The 27,759-nt window shown below is 41.0% G+C and overlaps 1 protein-coding gene across 4 annotated transcripts in view; it reads left to right on the forward strand.

The window, feature by feature from the left end:
• Window positions 1-6,778: 6,778 nt before the first annotated feature.
• RAP1B (RAP1B, member of RAS oncogene family) overlaps window positions 6,779-27,759 on the forward strand; it is a 33,340-nt gene continuing 12,359 nt past the window's right edge. Inside the window, exons 1-2 of one of the 4 annotated variants that reach the window (XM_086610846.1) lie at window positions 6,779-6,853; window positions 27,421-27,505. In XM_086610846.1, the coding sequence (XP_086466972.1) occupies window positions 27,449-27,505 (57 nt within the window). In that variant the 5' untranslated portion in view covers window positions 6,779-6,853; window positions 27,421-27,448. Of the gene's footprint in view, window positions 6,854-8,741; window positions 8,786-9,512; window positions 9,917-27,420; window positions 27,506-27,759 lie in introns of those variants that run through there. The other 3 variants (XM_086610843.1, XM_086610844.1, XM_086610845.1) reach the window with 3 other exon arrangements.

The raw sequence follows: 27,759 nt of genomic DNA on the forward strand, positions 1-27,759 counted from the left end.
AAATATTTCCATGTAACTACATGGAATCTATATTATGTGATACTGGTACCAAACCACAGGACACCGGCTGTATAATATGTTTTTAATTGTCCTTCAGGAAAATGACAGTTTCCATATAGGTTCAGCTGGCAAGCTTTTTGCCACTGATATACTCCGAAAGAAAATTGGGTTGAGATTTATTAGTGGTGTTTAGGATTCCTAATTATGGGCCAAGCCGCCTTGGAAATATACTAATAAACCTGAAATGAGCTGGAAGGAGCTGACAGGCATCTACATGACGGAGTGGTTCATGACTCTGTTGTGAATAGGTAGCTTATTACAGAGCATTTGAAAAAACACATCTCCAGAGTGTAAACTGGACTGGTACATGCACAGCTTTTCAACACAGGTGTCATGAATGTATGTCTGTGGCGAGGAGTCATGACACCATCCTCCCCCACTATCTGAGAGAGACATCTATTCGCACCCTGGCTAGAAGAGCAGAAATCCCAGGTATGGAAAACGCTGAGAATTACTGGCCCAGTGAACTGATGACACTCGGTGTTCTCTGTAGAGTAAATAACGTGGGCAGCTCCGTTCATCTTCTGGAGCACACATCCCCCATATACTGCAATCCCCACACATGCAGCCTTCACGAACAACCTAAACCATGCACAGAATGTTCCTGGGAACTAAAATACGATGTTATGTCTGGAACAGGGCAAATACAGGGAGAGCAGGACACGGGCCAACCTGGGAAAGCCTGAAGCGCCTCAGAACTTCTTCTATAAAAGGAAGGATTCCCTCCTGAGGGCTTTTCCTCCATTACTGAATGCCCAAAGATAGACAAAAAAAAATTCACTTAAACGATAAAAAGCTATTTGCAAGAACCGGCTATAAATGACTGTTATCTTTGAGGTACTCTGAATCCACTGTTATGTACCAAAATTGTTAAATAACATGATGCTAATCTAAGACTGTTTTCAGGAAAAAAGCTACAGTCCTCTCTTTTTGTATCATTGAAGGAGCACAAAGAAAAGAGTAAATGCTGATCTCTGAGCATAAATTTCAGTATTGTAGTGGATGAAAGGAAATGTAAAGACTATCTTGATTATATCACACAACCCCACCCCAGAACTAACTTGCAATCTTTAAACTGCTGTGTTAAAGCAAAAAGGGAGACAAGATAAAAGATAATGAGCAGAAGAGAGGGGGAGGGGAAAAGTTGCTGTTTTATAAAATAATGGAATGATATATAATAAAGCTTAGATGAAATTATATGAGTTAGAGAAAGACGGCATGAAATCCGTTACCGCAATTCATTGTGTCCTCACTGGAGTCTGCAACTGCCATAATTTGTTAATTTTTTAAGGAAAAGGAGGAATAGAAGGAAAAAGAAGAATGTAGAAAATAACAAGAGTTAGGAAAAGCAGCGAGAAAAAATAAAAACTCAAGTGGCAACAAGACAAAAAAAAAAAGGACTAGAAGTTTTATTTTACGTCACATCATTAAAATCATGGTCCTATGTCTTCTTTCACTTGAAATGAATTTGGAAATGCCACACAGCACACACAAACCGGCTGCACAACTAGCATAGCCAGTGGAGTATCACCTTAGCATGTGAAACACAGCACCAGGGCACCAGGAGTATCGCCTTCATGCAAGGAAACGCAAAGCCAGGGCTACAACTTCCCTCCATCCCTATCTTTGGTAGTGATTCACAGAGCTCCTCTTCACCCAGACTCCTCTGAATGTTAAAATATTGTCTAGAGCTCAAATTAGAATAGATTTTATGCTGCTTGAGGTTGTAATAGAAGATTCTGTGTAGCACAGAGGTACGTAAAACGCTTGGGACCTTGGAGCAATTCTGAAATTGTAAGAAAGATTTGGAGAGGACAGCATTTTCATTCCAAGTGCATACTTTTATTGATAAAAATTGAATATAACAACACAGACATCTCATAGGAATAGGATATTATGAATCTTCAATTTGAAGTTCAGCAGCACTGCATAGCATAACAGTACTAAAATGAAAGGATTCATAAAATAAATCTATTACTCAAATAATCTATTCAGAACCACAGGCCAGTTAAGGAACAAGAAGGGATTTGACCCCCGAGTCCTTCTGAAAGTGACAGCAGAAAGGGCCAAATAGGTTGCATGCCTACTAGCTGATAAACCACCCTAAAAGACGGGCTAAAATGAAACAAGCAAGCTGCAAAGAGTATGACGAAAGGGAGTGAGAGGAGGCAGAGCGGGGCATCAACACATCTCTGCACAGCTCTGATGCCATCGATTATCAGAGCACCCATACGACACAAAAAAATGACAAAACTTTTCCAGACCAGACTATGAGTCGTGGTCTGTGGCAAATGTAGCAACTTATCTGAAGATAGTTTGAATATAAGCACTCGTCCAAAATCAGCATGCTTGTCAACATCTTCCTGCGTTTACATCGGTTATTGGCAGTTTCACCAAAACATTACCTTCCAACTGTTTGAGGGGTTTGCCACTTATGGACTTGTTAAGAAAAAAGCAAAACAAAGAAATTTTTATCAGCTAAAAAACCCACAATGCATTCTGTTTGGAAAAAAAAAAAAAGATTAATGAGGGGAAAAAAATTTGCCTTGCATTTTGGCTAGCTTTAAAAAGCAAGGAATATGTGTATTCCTTGGTGTAGACTTTAACAATCCTCATTAAGACCTCTCTCCTGATTGCAGTTTCAGCAACAGCTTCCATGGCCGGAGGAAAGATACGGCAGAACAAGGCCATATCTACAAAGAAACTTAGGAGAACATAATCTAACAAAGTTATGAAATAAATTCTCCTTTCTGTGCTGTACATTTTGTTCTTCTAACCAAACTGAGTACCAAAACTAATCAACTGCTAATGTAACTAATGATTTCCCTGTGAATGCTTTTGGCCCATTGTGTTAATTAAGGCTTGATCCTGAAATGGACAGAAACGAAAGGAAGCAAAGAAAAATCATATCTAAACCTGTATTTCCGTGTAAATGGCTATATTAATTGGGATATAATTCTGCTGCTAGGGGAAGCAGGACAAAAAAACACTGAGTATTTTTAGACCTGTCATCATTAAATATACTTGCTCCTGTCTTAATATCGATGCAAACCAGAAGTAAATATATGTTTTAAATGCAAGTATTGCTAAATAATGCACATCCCTTACAGGCTGAATTAAAGTCTTGGTATAAAGCTCATTAAAATCCACAGTAACTTTTCCTCTGTCTCCAGCAGAGTCTGATTCTGGATATAAATGAGTATTCTAAAAATGAGTAACAATGAAAAAGAAAAAATCAAAGAACAAAAGAAAGGTACGATAGTTAAAATGTTGGTACTGACACTCAGTTATAATTATAAACACTCCTTTCCCAAGTCAGAATTCTGTACTTTCATGTTCTGGCAAAGCAGATTCAAAAGCGCCCACTTCCCATGTAGTTGATTGGGACTAGCACTAAGGTCCCAGTGCTGTCTTTGCTCAGGCTATTCTGTCCTGCTCAATGCATTATTCTAAAGTATCTGGTAAGACGGTGAAGAAGGACATTCTCAGGAACAGTGCAGAATTATAAACGTAGGAAACTAAGCGTTAGTTTAGAACTTTATACTGCTCTGTTATCTAAACCGTGAATGTATCCGTCATCATCAGTTAACTGCCAATGCACCCAGTCCTTTTATGGAAGACTTTGAAGAACTATCCAGGTATCACAGGAGTTGGTGACTCAGAAGGTAGTAACCTCCTTTCTGCATCATGTGCTGCTAAAAGCATTCTTCTAGAAAAGGAGGGAAGTAAAACTTCTGAAGATTTGAAATTGTTGAAACGTGTGTGACTTTTTTTTTTTTTTTAAGGGAAGTGTTCACCCATATCCTGGACGGATTCTGCTCTAGGTAATTACATTCCCTCTCTCGTTCTAATTGGATACATTATTCTTCATTTACTCTTTTAAAACACTTATGGTGCTGTGACAATCTTGTTCCTCATCTGATCAGCTGGTTGTCCAATGCAGTTTGAAAGATCTTTTCAACACAGAATAAATAAAGTAGGCTTTTCCTTTTACCAAATTAATCCTTATTTTTAAGAGTTTAACTTCCAGAGCTCAGGGCATTTTCTTGAATGTCTCTGCAACTCAGAGTACTGTGCTTTCACAACAGCCATGTTGTGAAACAGCTATTCCTTGCTTTATCTGAAGTAACTGCAGTGATATAAAACGTAGTCTCTCAAAGACAGGAGAAAATAGATTTTAAAATGAGACTCCTGTAAGTAAATGTTGACATTTACAATTCAGATTGCAGTAGTGTCCATTGCCTATTCTTCCCCAGCTTAGAAAAACAAAGACAAATTTTGCTCCTCAAAGCAGTTGTCATGGGGTGGGGAGGGAGGTAAACCACAAGATAAAGGGAGGGCTCTACTATATGAACAAATAGTAGGATTTGGGCCAATGGCAGGAAAAACAGTTAGCCCAGTAAGATACTGGCAGATAAATAGGAAGAGTCATGGAACGTCCCTAAGAGATAGGAAAAAGCATTAATTCATGATAGTCTGGAGGAGGAAAAGGAGCAGTGATAGGATTTTCCTCAATGAGGTAAACATACGGAAAGTGAAAAAGACTTGGGGGAAAAAAATCTTGGAGTTAAGTTTCAGTCAAGCTTGTGATTACATCCCTATTTAAACAACTTGAATTAGTAAATGGCAATACATCAAGAAGATGCAATGAAGAGCAGTTAAGATGCAGAACTGCATAACAGAAGCTATGTCAGAAGTGAAGATGAACTGGTAGAACTGATAATTATCAGTGCAAAAATCTCAGGCTGAAGATCTATCAACAGATACGAAGACACAGAGAAATTGCATCGAGTTTGCGGGGGAAGACACGTCTCTGAAAAGTCTCAAGGAGCTATTCAGGCAGGCAGGTATTCCCACTCTACATGGCTACATCTTCTGAGTATGCAGAAATACCAAACAAATATCATGTTAAAGGATAAAGAATGATAAAGATATCTCACACATCTATGTCTCAAAAATAACAGACATTTATCTTTAGTGTTGGTGATGTTGTCTCCTTGTTGCTCTCACAATCCAGAGCACATTCTGATCCAGTAAAGACTCCCTCGCTGGAACAACCGCAACTTCGAGCTAAGAACTGACCCCTTTCAGTCCATTCACCAGAAAAGACGAGCACTTTGCTTCTTCTCTGAAAGCAAAGCATCCTCCTAGATTAACCAAATGACATTTCTTTTCCCTTCAGGACAAATTTCTAAAAAGGTTCACAGCTAGTTGGCATGCAGCCAGCACAACATTCCCTGGCACCACACGCCCATTAAACTTCAGAGTTTGCTGGCACAAGCCAGCTCTGCATTCTGTCCCGGAGATGGCTGTATTTCAGCAGTAATGAAACTGCAGTACACATAGAGCCACATTCTTCGCTCCAACACCCATGCAGCCCCAGTGAAAACAATGCAGGCAAAGTTAGAAAAACTATATGGAGGTGACCAAAGGCCACCCTGTCACGCTTTTATGAAAGCATCGTTTAAAAAAATATTCTTTTGCTTTCCCCAAATAATCTATCAACTCCCCCCCTCCCCTCAATAATGCCACAGAACTTTTTAACAAGATTTGTCAGTATTTTTCTCCTCTTGTTCCACCAAACAGGATCTTCTATGTTCCCTTGTTAGCTGTTCCTCACAACAGCCACGACACCATCAGACAGCTCACTGTGTTACTAATGAGCAGGCTGAATTAGCTCCATCTAAGCACTGGTCATTGAAACAAGAGATTTTTGAAGTACAGACAGGCAACTGGTAAATTGGGAGACAGAAGTTACAGCCCAAAGGACAGGCAGGTACAGTGCTTTGGAAAGGTCTATCTGTCATTAAGGTTTATGGGCATAAGCAGGCCTCTTCTGCTCTTTCGTTTGGAGAGCTGGCGGCTGGTATGCAAACTCCTTCTTTTAAAAACTTCAGGCTGATGCTGGGCAGAGGCAGACCCGCTAAGAAAAGCTGAGGCACCTGTGTTCCTATTCCACACAACAGCACTTCAGCCCCGCTTCCCCCTTTTCTTCCATATTCCCACTTCTTTGGGGAGTTGCTCTGCCATAGGGGCACCTCCGCACTGGCAGAGTGACCATCAGCGAGCGGCTCAGGCACGTGTGAAACGCTTAACGAGCTGAGCAGAGCGAGCTGCGTGGAGTACTGGGTGAGTATGCTTAACGAGCACACCGATTTCTGTTCGCCAGTCACACCAATGTGAGTAAAGCTGGTTTAAGAATTGCCCTGAGGATTAGCTAGATGATTCATAGGAAAATCCAAACTTAAGGGCCCGATTTACATGCAAAGTATGTAGCTGAGAGAGTTGGGAAAAGGGAACACTCCGCCTCTTGCTCAGAATGGATCCTAATTGCCTAAATTTCTTCCAGTTACAGTGATCAATCTCCAAGTATGTCTATATTAAGTAAACCATATGTATATATACATGTATATACACTTCTTTTAAAGTGCTGAGTTTCAGATTCCCCTGTATGAAACTCAAAACACCGCTCACAGGAGATTCACTTGGACTCCCAAAGGCCCCTTCCTGTTTTCTCATTGTGTAGCGAAGAGCAGTATCTGCCCCACTGCCTATAAAGCACACGGCAATTAAAGGCACACTGGAAAATATTATTATAGTAATGACACACATCTGTTCCCAGAACACTGCTTGTTATTTGCGATTAATGTAGCTCACTAAAGAAAAAAGTTGTGAGGGCAGAGGACGTATCTTTCTGTTCGCTCTTTTCATCCATACAAAGAATATTGCTGGGAGCTGATAATAACATCTACTGACAGAAAAGACTCAAGAAATGGAGACGTTTTTCCATCTGGTGAGTAAAATACTATACGGCTAATAATTACATGAGAGACTCTTATGATTTTTACTTGAGAAATTGTATTTTATCTATTTTGACATCTCTCATTAATGATTTTTGCCCTGCATCGGATGCCCAGCTGAGAAAGGACTGATTTCTATGTACTTGATTTCCCACAACCTGAGCTCTCTTGCATTATCTGTCATTTACAGGGATTCATTATCAAAGTACTGCACAAGGGTTTAAGCTGTAAAACACCAAGAGATTTGTCTGGACTTTGGAAGAGATTTTATGACGTTTGAGATTTGGGAGCGACATTCTAAAGAAAAATACTTTTTAAATGCGTCACTTTCTGGATGCCTTGAATCTAGATGAAGCTTCTCTTTCCAAGGGCAGTTCATTTCTCCGGTCATTCTTCGGCTCTGTTTGCTCTGAGCTCTAGTGTCTCCCACACATTCATTCGAAGCTGTATAGTCTCCAAACATTCATAGCAAGGAACTCCCCAGCATGCGACTTGGGAAATGTAATTTTATTTTTTTTTTAAATCCCTTTTCTATCTCTGTGCTACAAACAGAAAGCCTGTGTTTCCTCCACACCCACTCCGCTTGCCAGAAGCCTCACTGCAACTTCCTGTCAGTTTTACACACTCTGCTGTGGACTTCCTCTGAGCAAAAGTTTTATCTGAATGTAACATGTTAACTATTTGCTTACTAAGTGTTTCCTAGAAACGTAAATCCTCATTTATTTTTAAACCTTATCACTTAAAACTCTTCGCAATTGGAAAATATTAGTGACACCGAAAAAAACTTATTTAGGACTAAAATAAGAGAAAGGCTAAGAAATATAGTGATTATTTGCAGACAGTGGGCATTCTGCTTTGTATCAGCAGGGCTAATGATAGGCTGTTCACATCCAGAGGCGTAATAATCCACATAAAACTAATAGTATATTGCATTTCTAAAACACCCTTCATCAGTGGATCTCAAAACCCTTTTAGAAATGTAAGTAATACTGCCCTGGCATTTATGTTTCCAGCTCTTGACTTTCGAAATTAACTTAAAGCAACCATACTGTGCTTTTGACCCATTTTTGAGCTGTAACTAACCCATGGCTCCTACTTGGGGCTTACAAGAACCTGGAGAGAGAGGGACTTGAGTTATCCTGACGGATGGGCATGAGTCGTCTTCAGGAGTATCTGACAGGGATGGAGACAAGAGCACGGATCACAGGCAACCCTGGGCTCCCGGACTTCAGCTCTAACACATTTCTCCAATTCCTGGAACAGGACGCTTTGCTTGCGCTCCATCCCCGACTAAGTATCTCCCAAGTCCAAAGCAGTAGCGTGCGGACGAGGCCTCTCGCGTCCTGCCTGCCCGCCCGCCCCCTGTCCCCACGCACCCCGGGCCCGGGGAGGCCTCCCTCCCGCCCCGGCTGCCGCCACAGGCGGTGGAGGCAGGCCGGGGGAGGCCGCGGAGCTGCACGGCGGGCGGCCCTCCCCTCCCCAGTGGGGTTTCCAGTCAGGGCAGCGCCGCCGGAGCGGCAGCCATCCCTTCCTCCCCGCCCGCACCCCCGCCTCCGCCACCAGCAGCCCCGCGCCGGGGGTGTGTGCCCGGGGGCAGGGGGGAGGGAGTGTCAGCCGCCCCGCGGAGGCGAGACCACCCCTCGCCGCCCGGGCAGCCGCACCAACATGCGGCCCGGCGGGCGGGCGGGGGGTGATGGGGGGAGGGGCGGTGGCGCGGCGCCGTACCGCGCGCCTGCGCAGGAGGAGCGGAGCGGCGAGGTCACCCCTCCTCCCGCGCCGCCCCCGCCGCGCCAGAGCGAGGCTGGGCGTGCGGCGTCACGGCGACGGCCCCAAGCCGCGCCCCGGCACAGGCAGCGAGCGGAGCGGAGCGGGCGGCGCGCAGCGGGCTCGGCCGGCGAGGCGGCGGGGAGCGGAGGCGCTGTCCGGTAGGTCGCGGCGGGGAGCCCGGGCTGGGTCGCTGTCGTTGTGTGGCGGTGGGGTGGGGAGCGGTGTGTCTGGTACAGGTGGCGCGGCGGGGCGGGGACGGGCCGGTGGGGGCGGCGGCGGCGGCGGCTTGAGGTGGAGGGGCGGGGGGGGGGGGGGGAAGCGACGGCGGGGAGCGGCGCGCTGTGAGGGAAGGGGCAGGAGCCTGAAACATGGCGGAGGAGGAACTGGGAGCCGCCGCCTCGTCCGGCCTCAAGCGCGGGGGGACACCGTGTGGGGTTGGGGGGGGTGGGGGGAGCGGAGCGCTGAGGGGCAGCCGCCGCCAGCCGGGCCGAGGGCCCGGCCCTGCCCTTCTCCGCCACCCCCCTCCCGCCGGTCTCTGGAGCAGAAGTTGGAGCGGAAGCGGAAAGTTGTAACCCCGCGGCTCGGGGCCGCGACGTGGGGCCCGGCCGGGTGCGGGGAGGGGCGGGTGACGCCCGGCTCGGCCCTGCCGCGGGCGGGGAGGGGGACGGTCCCCGGCTGCCGCCGTCGTTGTCAGCGGGAAGTCCGAGCCGGAGCCCCACCTAGTCCGGTCATCGGAGAGAAGCTGCTGGCTCTTTCCGGCCGGTGTGTGGGGGCGAAGCGAGGGGGAGACAAGGCGGGTGCGGCCGGCGGGTTGCCCGGCCGGTCTCGGGGCGCTGCAGCGCCCCGAGACCGGCCGGGCAACCCGCCGGCCACCGGTGCTTGTGCCTGGGGTAGCCACGGAGTGAGAGACAAGTAGACAACGCCGTGGCCAGCAAGTTCCCCTCCTGCTTGTCACGAAATAAAGAGGAAGAGAGGATGACAGGGTTGTTCATCTCTTCTAAACACCCCACCGCCCGTGTCAAAGCAAATGGAAGAATTTGACTGACGCTTCCTGCGCCAAAGCCATCTAATAACCCCGAGATCCCTCGTACCCTTCTGCGTGTATTGACGAAGAAGTGGTGGAAGGAAAGCGAAGTTTGCAGATGGGAACATAAAACCAAATCCTAGTGGTTTTGCACTGGCCTCGGATTACAAAAAGAGGATAATAAACCAAGGTTTCCTGCAAAAAAAGAGATCGGTGTGCTTTTACTCCCATTTTCATCTTTAAGGGATGGATTGTGCTGCTCAGGGTAAAACAAACAAACAAAATTTTTCTGTGCTGTTGTGGGATATGATAGTAAGGTAGTACAGTTCCAAGAGAGGGTATTTCAGAGATGCCTAGCTTGAAAATTGCACAGGTCGTGTGTGTGTTCTTACATTTAGATGTTTTGATTAGTGTAATGTGTTATTTCCAGCATATAATAGCTGCATCTTACTTCAATATGAAATGTGTAGATAGCGTGTGGGAAAGACTTTTCAGTACTCTTGCATGGTAAAATATACATTGAAATTACTGCTATAAAAAAGAAAACATGGAACGCTTCTTTTTAATAAATTATAATTTAAAGGCAAAGAAACAATCACATTGTCTTATATAGTGACCATTCAAAACCAAATGTATTTCGCTTTGGAAAGAGACTTCTTTTCTCCTCTATGGAAAACTTGAAAAATGAATCAAATTATCATCTTTTGGATGACTTGCCTCTGTGTTAAAATCACAAGCTTTTTGGGGAAAAAAAAAAATCTTGCTACAGTCAAGTGTTTTCACTTTCTTTATTCATCGCATCTTTTTTCAGTCTTGCTCAAAGACTGTCCTGTAGACTTCATTCTAGCTAAAAATATGCTGAGTGAAGAGTGGAGGTTACCTTGGCTGTTCAGATCAAAGGCTTTGCAAATAAACTTTCCAACTAATTAGATGCAGTGTTTTATTCCTTGATACCTGTATATTTTGAAGGATGCTTCTTGTAGTGGTATGAACTACTTCAGGTTCAACATGCAACTGTAGCGTAAAGCTTTATGATTGTCTGTAGCTAAATAGCTGAGTTTTGAGTTGCACTGTACGATATAAATGTCTTGTATTTTTTTTTCAGCAAAGCTGATCATCCTTGGAGCACCTGTCTGCCCAGGGGTGAAATAGTCTGCAAAACAGAGTTAAAAGACTCTTAAGTGTAAAACTAGCACTTGTATGAGGGGAAAAAAACCCCAGACTGTAGTCTTTTTACTGTCTGTAACTGTGTGTCTTGCTTGTATTACCACATACGTGCACCAGATAAGTTTTCTGAGTGGATTTGAAATTGTGCTATTTTCTTCGGAAGCTCTTCTGTAGGACAGTTCGTCAAAAATAAATCTGAAGTGAGCCTTGACAGTTCTCTTTGTGCTGTGCCAGTTTTGCAGAGTAAAACTGACTGACTTTTTAATTGAGAGCCTTTCTGGAGCAGAGGCAAACAGATGGGAATCTAGGTGAGGGCCTACAAAAGGAGAAATTACTTGTATAGCTGAGGAAGGAAGTGTGCTGAAGACTACGCTGTAGCTTGAGATCTAACAGTTAGTAAATGTGACTGGGAACTGAAATAAACAGTTGTCCACCTATCATCTGGGATGTGGGAAGTGCAAGAGTCACAGAAGTGCTTGAGTACCTAGTGCTTACTGCTGTAGTGCCAATCCTGTCATCTGCAGAGCTCTGCTAGTTGCTTGGTGTTAGGTACGGAGAGGTGCTCTTAAGGGTAAGAATATCTTACAGATAAAAACAGGCACTCTCTTGTCCTTGGGTGTATGATAAGAGGATAGGCAGGTCCTTTATGAAGTGTCCTATCTAAGTAACCCTTAGATGACTTTCAGATAACCTGACTGATGTTTGAGAGCGTTCTTCAGGTTAAGCTCAAGTTGTTTTAATCAGAATTGCTCTCTTAGTAAACAGATCACTAAGCCTACCCTGTGCAACAGAAGTTCAGATTCAGCTTATGGTTGCAAGTGCTGCCATGCCACTCTTTTGCCTCACAACAAATATGAAGGCAGACTGATGTGCACTGTGTAATGTCAGTGTGTTGAATCCCTGCTGAGTTGGGGTAGACTTCTGTGTTCTGTTGCATCTAGGTCAGGTAGAGGGATATTTTAGACAGCCTCCTTGTTCGGAGATTGAAGGAGTATCTGCAGTAATTACACCTTCATATTCGAAGGCAGACTTCGTTTTCCTGCTCAGATGTGGTTAAGATGGCCTGTTTCTATTCTTGCATAAAGCAGGGAAAAAGGAAGGGTTTTTTTGTTGCTTGAATGCTGTTAATAGGGACCTGTTTTCACGTTGATTGAGTTTTCCAAGTTGTTCAGCAGTTGGCTGCAGTAGAGCTGTAGTATCTCACTTAGAGCATCTAATGTATCACTTTCTTCTTGGGGCCTGACAACCATGAGAAAGCCAAGTGAGACAGGCATAGTAGAAGCAGTGTTCTGATGAAGTTTATGGCAGTTTGCTTGTAGTAGGCAAGCAGTATTTGGAGAAAGTCAAAGACCTTATCTGCTGGCACAAACTGTTTCTTCATGGAACAATTGAATGAGACTGCCTTCAAAAGCAGTGATAGGTTCTGACTTAAAGCTCTTGTCTCTCAAGCTTTAGGAAACCTAAAGGAACACTGGACAACTAAAAGTGAAGAAAGGTTTTTTAGTTATTGTGTGTGCCTGTTCGTCTGCTGCTGTGAGCTCCTGACATAATACGTGTCTCTCTCCTTTAGCAGCAAGGAAAGGGAGGAAGGCTGTAAACAGCAGATTGGAAATCTGCCTGTTAGGCAACTTTTGAATAGCTAGCGGGCCCTGAAATAATTTTGGATTTCAAGACGCTCTTTTTTCAAGAGCAATATTTTAATAGTAATTTTCACTACTGAAGCAGTAGAGTGAAAGTTACTGTAAGACCTTCAGGAGTGCGTGTAGCAGAGTTAAAGGAACTTTTTAGAGTTGAACCAGGAAGAGAAGGCATTCAACGATATCTTGTACACTATCCCACTCAGCTTTCTAGTTCTTAATCTAAGGACTTGATGTTATTTGAAGTCAATCCTTGCTATGCAACTATGAAAAGAGGCTGCTAATTACAGTGCACATGGTTGGTTCATTCTTGGCCAAGGGAGGAACGCCAGACCATAGTGCCAGAGTGAGACAGCCTAGCCCTTCTAATGGACTGTTGTTTGCATCGTGTGGCAGAGAAGCAGCATCTCTTGTTTCTCTCTAGCCTGAGATTCTCTTCAGGGAACCCCTAGGTTCTTAGATCATTTTGTATCATTCCTGCAGCTGTTGCAACACAGGAAAGTGTCCTAAATCTGAATGACCTGACCAGGTCCTCTGCAAAAAGGATATTGTGTGCAACTGTTACTCATTCGTGAAATAATTTTCGATATAACTAATCATAGAGCTGTGAGAAACTTTATATCCTTAAATTTCTGGACAGTATTGAAGAACTGGAACAGGAGAACAGTTTGTTTTCATAACTGAAGACAAACTTAAAGCAAGGATCTGTAGTTACAATTCTTGTCTTTTTTCATAGAAACTCAGAGTAGAATGTGCTCTTTGCATCAGAATTTGCTGACATTGAGGTGAATGTTACTCTTACTTTCTTTAATTGTAACAGTTATTATTAAACCTTGATTTCAGTGGGTAATCTGGGTTAAAGGAAAAGATGTAGTTTAACAGTATTTCCTTTAGTGTGGCTTACTTCATAACTTTATGTGAAATTAGATGGTGAAAGTTTTTTCTTAAATTAATTTGCTATCTATATCCCAAAGAGTGTATGTTGGCTAGCCCCCTCTTCAGTTAATCTAAAATAACTTGTGAACACCCATTGTCCCTGTAACTGTTTGTTTCTCTGTATTAGCTTTTGAAGTCTTGTCCTGTTTTTTCCACTCCCAGTCTGTTTCTGCAGAAACAACCTAACCAGTTGTGCCTTCATTTTTTTTTGTGTCTGCAATGAAGGGAAATGTCTTAAAAGCATTCTTTGTTTATCAGGAAGAAGCAAAAAGAGTACCACCACGTCTGTATTAAAGATGAACTGTGGATGTGTGTGAGTTACCTGTGTGGCTTTCAAGATGGGAGGTACAGGAGGCAGAAGGAGGACCTGTACGTTGCTAGGTGTGACACTTCAGCGCTACTGAAGTCAAAGTGGTTTTGGTAGTTGCAGGGCCAGACCAGCTACTTGTGGGTTTTTTAAAGATTTCATGTATGGTCAGTATTTTTTATTTAAGGTGAAGCTAGTGTGCTGAATAGTGCTTGGTCTGCTTCAGAACCCAGACAATACTGATAGCTGTCATGCAGTTGTACAATCCTTGCTTGCAGTTAATCAAACTTGTATAACATCTGATCTGATTCTTCACTGAAAAGTGATTCATTAGAGGACTAGTGGAAAGTTGCAACATGCTTTTTTTTGTTGTTCTGAATGTGAAGAGGGTAAACTGGAATGTGGAATGGAAGTAATCTAGTAAGTGAAAGTTCTCTAAGAATCTTATTCTCTGCAATACAGTACTTAGGACTAGGTTAATAATTTATAATGTGATACTTAGAGTTGAGACTGAGCTGTGCGTGGCTTTGTGTCCAGGCTTATGTGGTTGGTTAAGTGTGGGGACAGCTCAGCGACATGCAGTACAGGAATCTCATATTAAAATCTTACAAATGTGAAGTGGTTAAGGTGAATTGTTAGATGTTGTAAGATGCAGTCAGTAACCCTCCTCTGATCTTTCATTGTGAAGCTACTTAGAAGATAACATTCTGAAAGCTTGATGTACAAGAAGATCCATAAGCATAGCCTACTTGGCTCCATGTGACTGCTTTTTGCATACAATATTGTTGAATGATTTTCTTGGGGTGAAAGTGTATAAATTAACACTGCATGCAAAATCTTGACTCTTAGGCTTCTAGAGTTATATTTATGTAGTTAGTATGCATGAGGATATGTTGTACTGTCTTTCCGTGACTCTTCTGACTTGTTTAAAATGGAGAATTGATGGGCAATAGGCATTCTGTGAGTGTGGTGGTTTTATCCTCGCTCAGGGAACAGTCCTGTTGTTATTTACTGCCTTTTGTTTGTATTCATGCAAGTGTACAGAAAATGCTATGTGTTTTAGTGGATTTTATGATGAGTGGCATCAGAAATGAGTTCTTGGCAAGTGTGATTTCACCTTTGGAGTTCTTATACCAGTCCATAGATTAATTTCCAAGGTAGATTTATATCAACAGTATTCACTGAATGTGAGTATACAATTTGAAATGCATTGGACTTGCGTTCTTGGTGTGCTGCGAAATGCTGTGTTCAAAATCCAACTTCTGCTGACATTAGTTATATGAGAATATGCCATGCTTCTAGAAATTGATGTCAAATTGTCATCTTAGCACTGGGTGGACATAAGAGGCCGTGTAGTAGCCCTGTGGCATCAAGAAGGAGCACTGGAAGAGGCAAGAATAGCCGATTGTCATGCTGAAGAATCATTCTTTCATTTTTCTGGTATATCTTTTTTTGATTTAAGTAGCAGATTAGGTAGGATCTCACCAAAGAAGAGACACCCTGTTACTTGATATAGATCATCCTGAGCATTGAGTAAGTTTGGAGGCCAATAGAGAGAAGTTTGCGATACTATAGTAAATGGGCATTCATAACTCATTTTTTAACTGAATGCTTGGTATTAAAATGTTCTTACTTTTCAGATACAATTTTCTACTTGCTTCTTATATCAGAATACTAGAGTGAAACAAGCATTTCTGAATGATACCTATTTCTGCTCATTGTATGTTCTTACAGTTTATTGTTACCTTTTCACCTTTCTTTATATTTGAACAAGTCTATTGATTTTTTTTAATGATCCTCTGGTGGTTTTTTTTCTGGTCTCCCTAAACCTTTAATTTCAGGAAACGCCCTAAGCTAAACTGAGGTTCAGCCAGAGATCTTGCATAGAAGACTTGAGTGTGATAGCTGAAGTTCTGCAAAAACTGAGTAGCTGAAAACAACGTTTTACAATTAAGTGCTTTAGGCCACTATATGTGCTGGTGTTTGGCATCCTTTTGATCTGTGTTGCTTTGCGTCCAAGTCTTAAGAGTAGTCTCAGAAGAAAAGTGCTGTATATATGTCAGTAGGAATTAGAGTGAGAAAATAAGAGTATTTCATGTAAAGCCTAGAATGAAAAGATCAAGTAGGTGGTACAGTTTTATTCTTGATGAGTAAACAAGTCCTGATGCTACCACTTCCTTTTCTGCTAAAAATCTGGGTCCTGTCTAGCTAGGAAACTGATGAAGAAGCAGCATTAAGTGCACGTTAGTTTGAACTTAATTTAACTACAGTAACCGATATTTTGAACAATGTGCAGTCTTGCTGACTGAAAGTACATCCTGCTTCTAGCCAGAGGCAAGATCTTAAAACGCAGTGTGCAAATACTTTTTTCAAAGACAGATATATCAACTTGAAAATATTTGTATTTTCAGGTAATGTAATTCTTCCATTACTTAATCTTATTGTGGACTACTTTTTAAATGAAATTTGGTGCTGTAAGTTTCACAGAAGAAAGCTAAAACCTCTTTTCCAAGCTGAATGCTGAATTTGCTCTGATAGTAGAAGTGAAAATAAGGAACCATTCATAGCCTTATCTACAGAAGGTTGAAGTCATAGATCCCAAGAACCTAAACAGAGGACGCACTGGATAAACTGGGAGCACCCTAAGCAATATGCAAATACAAGACTGGTTTCATGAGGGATAAACTTGCTTCACTGAGTGGACTGAAAAGTAATTCTCCCACTCAGGCTTTGCCCAAAATATAGCTTGTTTTAAGATGCGTATATTTAACTTGCTGGAAGGAAAACTCTTCTTCAGTAAGAGATTTAGGCTGTAGTAGTAACACTTGTTCAAATGCTGTGATGATTATTATAGTCTAAATAATAGATGACTCTTATATGACTAGACATGTTGACTTGTATTTAGAAAGGTCTTCCTATCCAAACCTCTGGAGCAGATTTTAAATTTCAGTATGCTTTGGACATCTTCTGCTACCTTATCAAAGTACGCATTTGATTTTACTTACCTTAAGACTCACTTTGCTGTTATGACAGGTTTCACCTGAAAATGGAAAGCTTTGAAGATGCAGAGGAACCAAAAAGTATGGTCTAAACAAGAACTGGAGTGATCTTAAGAAAATTCTAATAGTCTCTTGTGGAGACTTGATTAAACAAGTTTAACTGTCATTAATTTGGTAACTCTCTATTAAAAGATCTAGTCCGTGTAATGGAAAGTGGTGTGGGGATGAGTGTGATTCAGATTCATTTGGTTAAAATTATTCAGCTTTTTGAATAAGTGTCATTGTGTCTATGAGCTCAGGCTTGCAAGCGTGAATTGCTTACCTTTGGGTTCCTGCTCATAACTGTCAGGTTTTTTCCTCTCTTGGAAATTCCTGACCCATTAAATGAGACTTTTTTGGGTCTAGGATGCATCAGCTGCTCACAAAGCCGATGCAGAACTACAGCAGTTCACAGCTTGGCATGTTAAGATAAGCCAGCATTTATTTTAGTGTTGTGTTTTGGTTTTTTTTTTATTTATCCATTTTTGATTTTAAATACTCTCATCTGAAGCATGTGACAACTTAGCAGTTGCCTCAGAAACAACCAAGTTAAGTGCATCTGCATATGGGCAGAGGTGCAGAGGTCAGCTTCTACAAATGTCATCTTCTACTCAAGGTATGTTTGTGAGTTGGACATTCCCTCAGGAGCTACCATCCCTAGGTTCAAGATGCTGCTGCCAGAAACAGCACAGGATGTTCTGCCCAAGTTTCAGCCACTTCAGTTAAGCATTTCAGACCTTTTACAAACCCACCTTCATCAGTGGATTCACTTAATAAAGTTAACTGAAAAGAAGCAGTTGAGGTTGCGCCTCCATTATTGCAGAGGTAGAAAAACCATGTGGCAGAAGATGGTAGTTACTGCTGGTTGTTGGTGTGTATGCTTTTTTCCACCTTAACCTAAGCACAGATGTCGCAAGCTTTTAACAAAAGAACTGTTTGTGAAATTGTGTATTATTTGAGTGATGTTTGCTGCTCATGTTCAAATACCATGTTTCTATTAGGGAAGTATTGATTGAGAGGTCAAAACAGAGACAAGTTACAATTATTTGGGACTTGGCTGGTATGATTCGTTTATCATGGAAGAATGAATTTTATTCCTGTTAATGAATGCTCGTAGCTCGTATTCTCAATTTGCATAGAATCGGTGTCCTTTCAACAGATAAAACTTCTAATCTTAATTAAAATGGCGTATGGGAATTTGTAAGACTGCTTGCAGGCTACCAACCTGATTTGTAATAGAATTACTGTAAATCATACTGTAGAAGGATACTTTGTGTGTAAAGGGCCTAAAGCAGCCAGTCTTAAATGGCCATTAATGAAAGGTCATATAACAAAGGAAGTATGTATATCTGTGCCTTGACAATGTGTTAGTAATCTGAACAAACTCGAATTGAAACCAAACTTTTAATAACGAAGACAGTGCAAGTAATGATACCTTGGTATGCAAGCTCTGACATTGCCAGGGATGTATATGATGTGCAGGTTATAGAGAAAAATAGACAGGAGGGACAAAAATTCAGGTGGTATTGGAATTACAGTTGAACTGAGCGTTGCCTTATGTCGGTAGAAGGAAACTCGATATAAGGCTTTACTGGTTCAGCAGCCAGTGTCACAATCAGAGTAGAGCTAGGATTGCCAGATGTTAAGCAGATAACACATGGAATTTGAGGCCAAGTCTTGCTTCTACAACAGAAGTTAAGCTGCCTTTTTCCGAAGGAGAATATCTTAAGCCAACTGGCAAGTTTATTTGTGAAGTAACTTTCAAACTGCACGAGTGCATTTTTACAAGAGAAATATCTGATTTTAAACTGGTTGTGTAGCTTGAAAGGTAAAATTTACTGTAACAACTGTGGAGAGAAGCAAATACTTATGTCTGCTTTTAATCGGAAGGATGCATATCAGGTAGAGTATGTTTGGTGTACCGTGATGTGACAATCCATTAATTGATAAAAGTTTTGGAGCTAAATACTGGTCCTTCTCTGCAATGACGGTAGAGCCAAACTCACAGCAGAAAATTGTGGTCTCAGTTCTAAAACTTGCTGTTTGGTTGAATACTTAGCTTATGCCTAGCAAGATGTCATAACGTGGTAGTTATGCATTCTCTGAATGTAATATACTTGTATTTTTAAAAATCTGAGTGTTGTTCTTTCTATTTATTTTCTGTCTGGATTTTCTTTGCAAGCATAAAAAACATTTGGAATTCAGTTTCTTCAGGAATTCAGATCATCATTTTAGCTGGAAGTCTGACTGGTAGAACATGCGCAAACAACTTTCATGGAGAGTGGTGACTATTTTACGAAAATAGGGAGAAAATGCAAAACCATAGCAAACAGTCACCAAAAATAGGAATAAGTCTGGTAGATGTTACAAACTCCAATTAAGGCTTAAATAGATTCTATAGCTTAGGTTTTATAAGAGACTCCAGATTTGAATTGATATATTTGAATTTCTGCACGAAGTTGAAACTTGAACTCAGTAAGTGTGGAAGCATAGTATATTTTGTAGTAGCTTAAGAATGTTCATTACATCGCTTGCTTTGAAATTACTTTTTACACTTTGTATGAAACTACTGCAAGTTGCACATGCTTGTTAGTCTCTCACATTAGGAAGCTTTCATCTTGAGGTATCAGTGGCCTCAAGCAGGCCAGTTTTCATCCTTAGAACATGCAATAAGTTTGTGTTTGGATCTAAGATCTAGCTGGGAGTTAACTTTGACTTCAGGGAAAAAAAAATATTTTCCGTAGCTATGCTAATTATAGACAGTGGAACTAGTCTCACAAGGTAAGCTCATCTTTGCTGCTTCGCAGAAATTGTCCCTGTGTGCAGTATTAATCAAGGTGGCTCCCTTCAATGAAAGGAGGAAAACTTGGTTAAGCTATCTCTGTGGGTAAGTGTCCCTGTGGGCAATTCAAGGAGGAACTTAAACTTCGATGCCCTGTTTGTGCTGCAGTAACTTGTTCTCAGGTCTCTGCCTTTTTCTCAGGTGGTTAGTATGATTTCATGTCACTGGATAAGATTAATCACCCAGACAACTTTCTGAAAATCCTCTGAAGATTCTCTGGCATCAGTTAAAGTATTTGAACATAATTGAAGAAGTATTTCTGTCCAAGAAAAATTACTGTATTAGTGCCCAGAAGAACTAGCTGTCCAACTGAAAAAATACTTGTTTGTCAAGACGAGAAGGTATCAAAACCAGGTGAAAACTAGAAATAAAATTGCTTTCAGCTTTGTTTACGGAACAGTTGACTTGCTTCCAAAGAGTCTACATTAGTCATGAAATAGCTCTACTTCCAGGAGTCTTGAGTATAAAAGTCTGTAATTAGACCTGATCAGCTTTTCAGTGTATCTTATCTTCAGAATTGATTTCTGAATAATGTTTTCTATAAATAAGTGTGAAAGTCAGCTCTGGAGTGTTTTAATTTCTCTTTTGTAAGAGATACCGCTTACCCTGTTGAGTAAGGATTATCTGAGTTGCTTTAATTCCTAAAGCATCTAAAAGTTGGTGAAAATGAACAGGCTTCCACTTTAGGTGTGTTATCAAGGGGCTGCTTAGGCACTGAAACGATTCTGGAAAAAAAAAAAACCACCCAAACAAATCCTTAGAGTTGAGGGATAGAACTTAGGACTTCCCCTTGCATTTGGGGAATATTAAGAACAGCGCACATCCTCTGTAATTAGCTGCTTCCCTGAAGGAGGGGCTCTAAACCAAGAGATTCAAAACTTAGTGGAATCTGGATGGTACAGACAATTAGAAAGATTTAGGTTTGGCCATCTGAGACTGTTCCAGTACCAGAAGTGGAAAACATCTTGTCAGGGAAGACTTAATCCTCTGACATTGGTTGGTCCTGTGATTGAACTAGAGCTCTTTTTCTAAATGTCTGACCATCATTGTCTTGTTCCACCTCAAGGATAGTATCCCTTCTCTGAGAAGCAGGGTGTTTTTTTTGACTTTTTTCCCCCTCTACTGCTAATTGTAAAGCAGGTAAACCAGTCAGTTAATTTGCTTGATATGTCATTCTAATGTTTGAAACTTTTTTTTTCTCATGCGAACAGTTGATATTAATTTAGGAGTGTTATTGCCAAGGTGGTGCTAACAAAGCTTCTCTCCCAGAGAGGTAAATGTGCTGGGGCAGAAGCATTATGAAAATTTTAGTGAATACACTGCAACTTCACAATACAACCAGAATGTCAGGGTCTGAACAATAATTACAGTGTCTATAAAGTGCTGAATAATCATGATCCCTTCTGAAAATTATTATGCTTCTGGGAGCGAGTATTTATTTAATTCCATACCTGAACAACTAGTTCACATAAGCAGGTCTCGGGGATATCTTCAAGTAGTGACTGTATTTAGTTCATGTCTTTGGCCTGAGGCTGAGCCTCAGTTACAGCTTCATTTGGTTTCATATCACTTGGAAAGACTGGATTATTAGCTTTCCCATTCCTCAGACAGGTAAGAAAGTTGAATTAGAAAACAAAATTTGAAGCTGAAGGAGTTGAAAGACAAGTAAATTCTACCAAAAAAAAAAAAAAAGACCACTTTCGTAACTGTCCTGTCAACCCAATTACCAATGGTATTTGAACTTTCCGGAATTCTTCATTGCCTGGTTGCTTTTCAGGAAAGCCTTACAGTGAGTGTGCAGTTTCCTCATTCACTGCCAAAATAGGGTTTCTTATTCCTCAACTGTCATAGCATCATCACTTTGATTTGCCTTTTTCTGGAGACATGGTTCAAGAAAATGTCCAGGAGGCACCTTTTCCCGGTTCATCTGAAAAGGGCAGAAGTGGGAAGCAAGTTCCATCTGTGTTCGTGGTCTTGACAGATCGGAAGCTTTTAAAATACTTAATTTCTAGTGTGTTGTCTTAGTTAACCTTTCTTTCCTTCTGTTCAAATGGTGTTTATTCAAAGATCTGCTCATCCTTCAAGGAGAATCTTTATTGGAAAAAGTGCCCATGTGCATATAAAGCTCTTGCTCCTAGTTTTGTCAAATACTTTAATTTTAGGAAGTGTGCCATGAAAAAGTAGAATTAACCAGTTACTTTGGTACACTGCACTAATACATTAATACATGCATTAATTAGAAAAGGTAGTATGAACAGGTTAGTGAGAAAGGCTGCACGGACATGGTGGTTTTATGGACTACTACATTTCAGGAAGCATGCCAGGCAGTTACTGAAGTGCCACTCACAGTTAATGGAGGCAGATAATCTGAAAGTGAGCTCTGTACTTCTGAGAGATTGTATACTTGGGACAGCATTGGAATTCGATTTATGTGAAAACGCTATTTCTTAAGAGTAGCTTCCCTTGTTTTAATCTTTCTAGCTACATCTTGCATTAGATATTTCCAGAGTTCACAGTTATGTCAAGTATCTGTGCATATAAATACTTGACTCAGCTGTTTAAAGCCAGCACCCGCTCCAATTAAGAGGGGAAAAAAAGGCCTTACTTTTTGCATGCTTCCTATCTTCTTGTTCTTTACCACCCACATAGAGACCACAGTTTACAGTATTTGCTTGCCCAAAGATGGAGGAGCAGAAACTTTTTCCTGAAAAGCAAAGGAAGTTGGCATTGCTTGCACTCCTTGCAGGTCTGTCACCTTAAAGGTAGCTGGCCTCCAAAGCAAAATTTGTCTCTTAAAACAGACTCCACTAAATGAAGAGGGATTCAAACAGGTTACTTGGTTTATTTGGTAGGAATAAGTTTAAAGGTAGTTGCGTGTAATTCTTGGGTGGATGCTTCTCATCAACTGTCCAATGAATCGGGGGGACAAGACAAGGAAACATGTAAACCTGTCTGCTTTTTTGAATGACTGAGATCGTGCAATCTAATGACCCGTTTTCCTCCGTTCTGGTTAATACGATTACTTTCTGATAGCTTTAGAACTGAAGAGTATCATTGAAATGACTGGGTAGTGTAGACTGCTGAAAATTATTCTTAAGGTGCTACGTTGGACTCTCTTGACTGTACAAATGGTTACATAATTACATATTCTTCTAGTAACTTCTTTTTTTTGGGAGGTGAGAGGGGAAGACAATGTGAAATGCAAGGCACAGACTTCATAAAGAGACATTGGAGCTGTTGGAGCGGGTCCAGAGGAGGGCCGCAAAGACGATCCGAGGGCTGGAGCACCTCTGTTATGAAGACAGGCTGAGAGAGTTGTTGTTCAGCCTGGAGAAGAGAAGACTGGAGGATGATCTTATCACAGCCTTCCAGTACTTAAAGGGAGCCTACAGAAAAGCTGCCGGAGGGACTTTTTACATGAGTGTGTAGTGATAGGACAAGGAGTAATGACTTTAAACTGAAACAGGGTAGATTTTGATTAGACCTAAGGAAAAAATTCCTTACTCTGAGGGTAGTGAAGCAGTGGAACAGGTTGCCCAGAGTTGTGGATGCCCCATCCCTGGAAGTGTTCAAGGCCAGGTTGGATGAAGTTTTGAGCAACTTGATCTAGTGGAAGGTGTCCCTTGGCCCATGGCAGGGAGGTTGGATCTAGATGATCTTTAAGGTCCCTTCCAACCCAAACCGTTCTATGAATCTATGATTGCATGCACTAAGTCCAGTCTGTTTCAGAATAGCTAGAGAAGTGCATTCAGGCAGCAAAGGAAATACACCAGAAGTTTGAGCTTCCGTCTCAGGTTTTACAGTTTGTCTCTCTTTCAGCAGTTGAACTTTAATGTCTTGCTTGAAGCTTAATGGCTTCTGTTGTTTCAAATACTATCAGGTAACTGAAGTATAGCGTGCTTTATGGCTTATACCTCCTCTTTTATACTTTGTCATCTTCCTCCTGTGCCCCCACTCATTTGTCCTAAATGAGTCAAAAGGAATTTGTGTTGGCACTGGATGGAGCTGAATATGATATTATTTCCAGAGTCAAGCGCTGTGTCAATCTGAAAAGTAAGAGTAAGATCGAGGTTTAGAATGGAAGCAGTCTGTACAACATGTGATGTGGAAGAATAGGTTTGAGCTAGAGCAGTCAGGTCAGGCCAGTTTGGAATCACTGGAAAGTCAAGTTCAGGCAGGATCAGATGCCAAGCTACCTCTTTGCTGCAGAGGTGTGTGTATATATAAAGGATTAGTGTGTGCTCTTGGTGAGTTAAGGAGTAACTCTACAAAAGACAAAACAGATGTCAAGCAGAAAGAGGAAGTTAGTACTTACGTTGATCATTGCCAGAGTTTGGAGGGAAGGTCAGAGAAACGTTTGAGTGTGCTGCAGTCTGGCTTTGTCACCTTCAGAGATCTTAAAAAAAGCTTTTTCCTTAGGTGCTTCAGACGACTGGCTAACCAAGCCGTAATAGTGTGTGTATATATATGCTTTAATTATGTACCACCACTTAAAGTAGTGAAATCGGCTCCAGAATGTGTTACAGCGACTGGATATTTAGGGCTGAACTTCAAAATTTGGATGCTGAAAGAAGCTTTGACTTGTGTTAAATTCCTGAATCCCTGTTTGAGAGCCAAAATGGAATTGCCAGTTTCTCACTGAAATCAAGTTGTTGACTCTTTATTTCAGGATTTGGAATTTTCTCTAAGGAATTGTAGATCATTTGGTAAGAAAAAGTCACAAGTGACTCAAAACAGTAGGTAAAACAGCAGACACTTCGTAGCTTCTGCTTAAGTTCTGTTACTTCTAAATTACTGTCAGCCTTCATTATTGACATCTCCATATTTAGTTGTTAACTTCAAACTGAAGACTGAAAAATTCAGCTTAAACTGTTCTTTTCAAGACAGTGAAATTGCTGCAGTTCACTCAGATTACTTTACTGGGATTTCCCCTACGCCCACTATGTTTATGTCATTCTAGTGACACCTTTCCGAAAATAAAGGCATAACTGAACGTTTGTTTTAAAGAAATGACAGATGATGTAGTTACAGGCTTAACTTGTCATGAGTTTGAAAGTTGCATTTCAGTACAGTTAGAGACAATCCTTTTTCCTATTGTTTGTAGAAAAACTGGACAACGTACAGGTTTGTGGATCTAATTGAACACTTACGGTGGTGCCAAATAGATTAAACTCGTGATGTGAATGATTCTGGTGGTCCATGGTGTTTGTTTTTTTTTAAAAAAAAAAAATCTGTGCAGGGAGGGAAATGTAGTTTCTAAAGCCAGGAGTGAAAAGATGTTCTATTAGATGTGAAAATCACTGAATAGTCTCTACATTTATTGGCAACAAAAGCCTGTGGAGAGACCTGCTTTGCTAGGCATCAGATCAATGTTATTTGCTCATGGCTTTCCTCTTGCATGCTTGCTTAAAGTGCAAGAAATGGTTTAGATAAGTGAAAGATTGCTCATTATGTGTTTGCAAGAAGACAATTAAATAGAACCTGGCCTCTTCATTTCTCAGCCTTTTGACAATGTGCAGTTAATCAGTGATGGCAACGATGGACACTAACATGGAGGTGCTCTAATTTCTATGTAAATCATCGTAGCGTTTTGTGCTAAACACTTGACAGATGGTGTGACTCCCAGAGATGCTGTGAGATTACTGCTGATGAGACGGGTCTTTCTTACCTTGCTTCAGCTGCTTACCTTGTACAAGTGCCTGTGTTGGATTCCCTGCACTTCCCCTCTTTCCTAACCCTCAAATTATTTGTCAGTTGGGAAGGGTTTCATCTTTCTGAGGGAACAGAGAGGGGAGAAAATGTAACTCAATCTGACAAGTACTGGAGCCAGTGCAGGAAAGGAAGGGAGCCCTTCCTCCCAGGGCAGCAGTAATAGTCCTGTTAGCTCGGTCAGTCACAGGACTGTAAGAGGTGTGTTTTCTTGAGAAGCGTCACCTAAAGACACGTCCTAAAAATCTGTGGCCTTGTTTTGGTTTTGCTTGGTCAGTTTTCGACAAAGATGAGCAAGCAGATCTGACAGACTGCTATAGGCAGCCACACTAGCTAGCATGGAACAGGGGAACAGATCTAGCTTGGAGAGGAATGGTCTCAAAAGAATATTTTAGTTGCCCCTAGTTATTCATGAAACTACAGTCATTATAACTGCAGTTAGATATCTAGCAAAACACTACACAACTTTCAGACTTAAGCAGGGTTTTTTTTTAAAACTGACTTCTGGGATCCTGCTGTTCTTTTTGAGAAATGTTTGTTTGCTGGGAAGAGGTAGGTTTAATTTTCTTACACAAGTCTCTGATTCTTTATTTAGCATTTAAGTGTTTCAGAATGAGAAAATGCATGCTATATCCTCTTGGATAATTGTTTCTTATCAGTAGTAACTGTTAGCTTTACTATAGTAGTATTTATTCAATATTTCTTTACGGGGTAACAGTAGTGAGGTAGAGGAAATACTGTATCTGATGGTTTGCAGCATTTTATTGTAGCTGCATTAAGAGTTGATAGTTTGAAAATGGCCACTATATTAAAAAAAAAAACCAACTAAGTCCTTCTATCAAACGCTGTTTAGTGAATGACATTGTAGTGCCATGCTTGTACTTTCTGCATTTAGATCAAACTTTGAGACAGTAGATACAAACTTTTGATGTTATTTCAAGTAAATGACAATACAAATAAAGAGATGCTGTTGCCTAAAGAAGTTTCTGGGTTTTTTTGTCAACATGCTGATGCTTTCAGCTCATCAGGGTAGAGTGGAGATATTTCATGCATGTCAGCTTGTATAAGCAAAATCATTTATGTGTGTGTATATATGAAATTACAAAAACTTTTGTGTGATATGAAATAAATTTGAGGGGTGGATCAGGAGAGGATGTAGTAGTTTGTGACATTTGAGACATGTTCTTAGAATTACTGTATCGGTACCGTAGGTAACAAATGGTAGCAGCTGTTTACCTGATAAACCTATTCAATACTGTGAACATAGGGGTTGTAAAACTGCAAGCTCTTGTTGCAAAATACATAGTGCAAGCAACTTGTTGTGAGTGAGTGAAAGGTCTTGAGAAATCTGTGAAATACTTTAATGCCTACTGTGTCTATAGCTGAGAGATGCTATGGACTTGTTTGCATGACTAGAAGAGATTTTGTCAGTTTCTGGAAGATGTTATGAGATGAACACCTGACTGGATGGTACGCTGTAATCCCAGTAATTGGCCTATCATTTGGAGTAAATTAATTTCTATGCCTGATTCTTCCTTGCTGTAAGTTAAAGGACATGAATCCATCCAGAGGTCTCTAAGGAAGTGATACATACACATGGGTGTGAGCAGTTCCTTCCAGATACATGCGTGCTTTCTTTGAAACACCTATGATATTTTGGCAAGATTGTGATACTGAGGTCTTTATTACAGAGTCTTAATCTGTTCTTGCCTTTTTTCTAAATTACTGTTTCATGGGATATAAAAATCTCCATTTAAAAAACTTTCCAAGTCTATACTACCTTGACTATGAAGTTAGGTTAGATAACACATGAAAATGGTTCTTTAATTGTTAAAATCCTGGTAACAAGAAAACCTTAAAGGTACTTTATGTGTGCTAGATGAAAAAGTGGCATCGTTCAGCAGTCACTGTGTCTTGAATAAATATCCATAGTTTCCATATTGTGTAATAGTTAAAGTGACATCCTGCTTAGGTTATGCCTGATTATAATGGTATATCTCCTGCATTTATCAGTTGATACCAATGTTTAACTCTTCATGTCTTGTTATATATGCAATCTTAACAGTGGCTGTAGTAATACTAAAACAGTTGTCCTGTTGATCAAAATGGTGAATAATTTATTGTGTGTTTTAGGTATTGAGGGTGATTTATCTCTTGCATCATGCGTGAATACAAGCTAGTGGTTCTTGGTTCTGGAGGTGTTGGAAAGTCTGCTCTGGTAAGTACTCTGAGGCAGTTCAAGTATGTTTTCTTAGGCTTCTCATGTCTTTTTTTTCTCTCTAATACACTCTCTACTAACCCATCTTTCATTTATGTAACTGTGCACAAATAAACATAAATATAATTACTGACTACTGAGACTTCCTGGCTGGAATAGGTACATCCTTTACTGGTGTATCCACATCTGTTGATGCGCTCTCAGATGCTGATATTTTTGTATGGGCCTGATGGATGGTGCTTGGTCAGATCTCT

This window comes from Tauraco erythrolophus, chromosome 4 (assembly GCF_009769465.1).
Source record: "Tauraco erythrolophus isolate bTauEry1 chromosome 4, bTauEry1.pri, whole genome shotgun sequence".
Lineage (NCBI taxonomy): Eukaryota > Metazoa > Chordata > Aves > Musophagiformes > Musophagidae > Tauraco > Tauraco erythrolophus.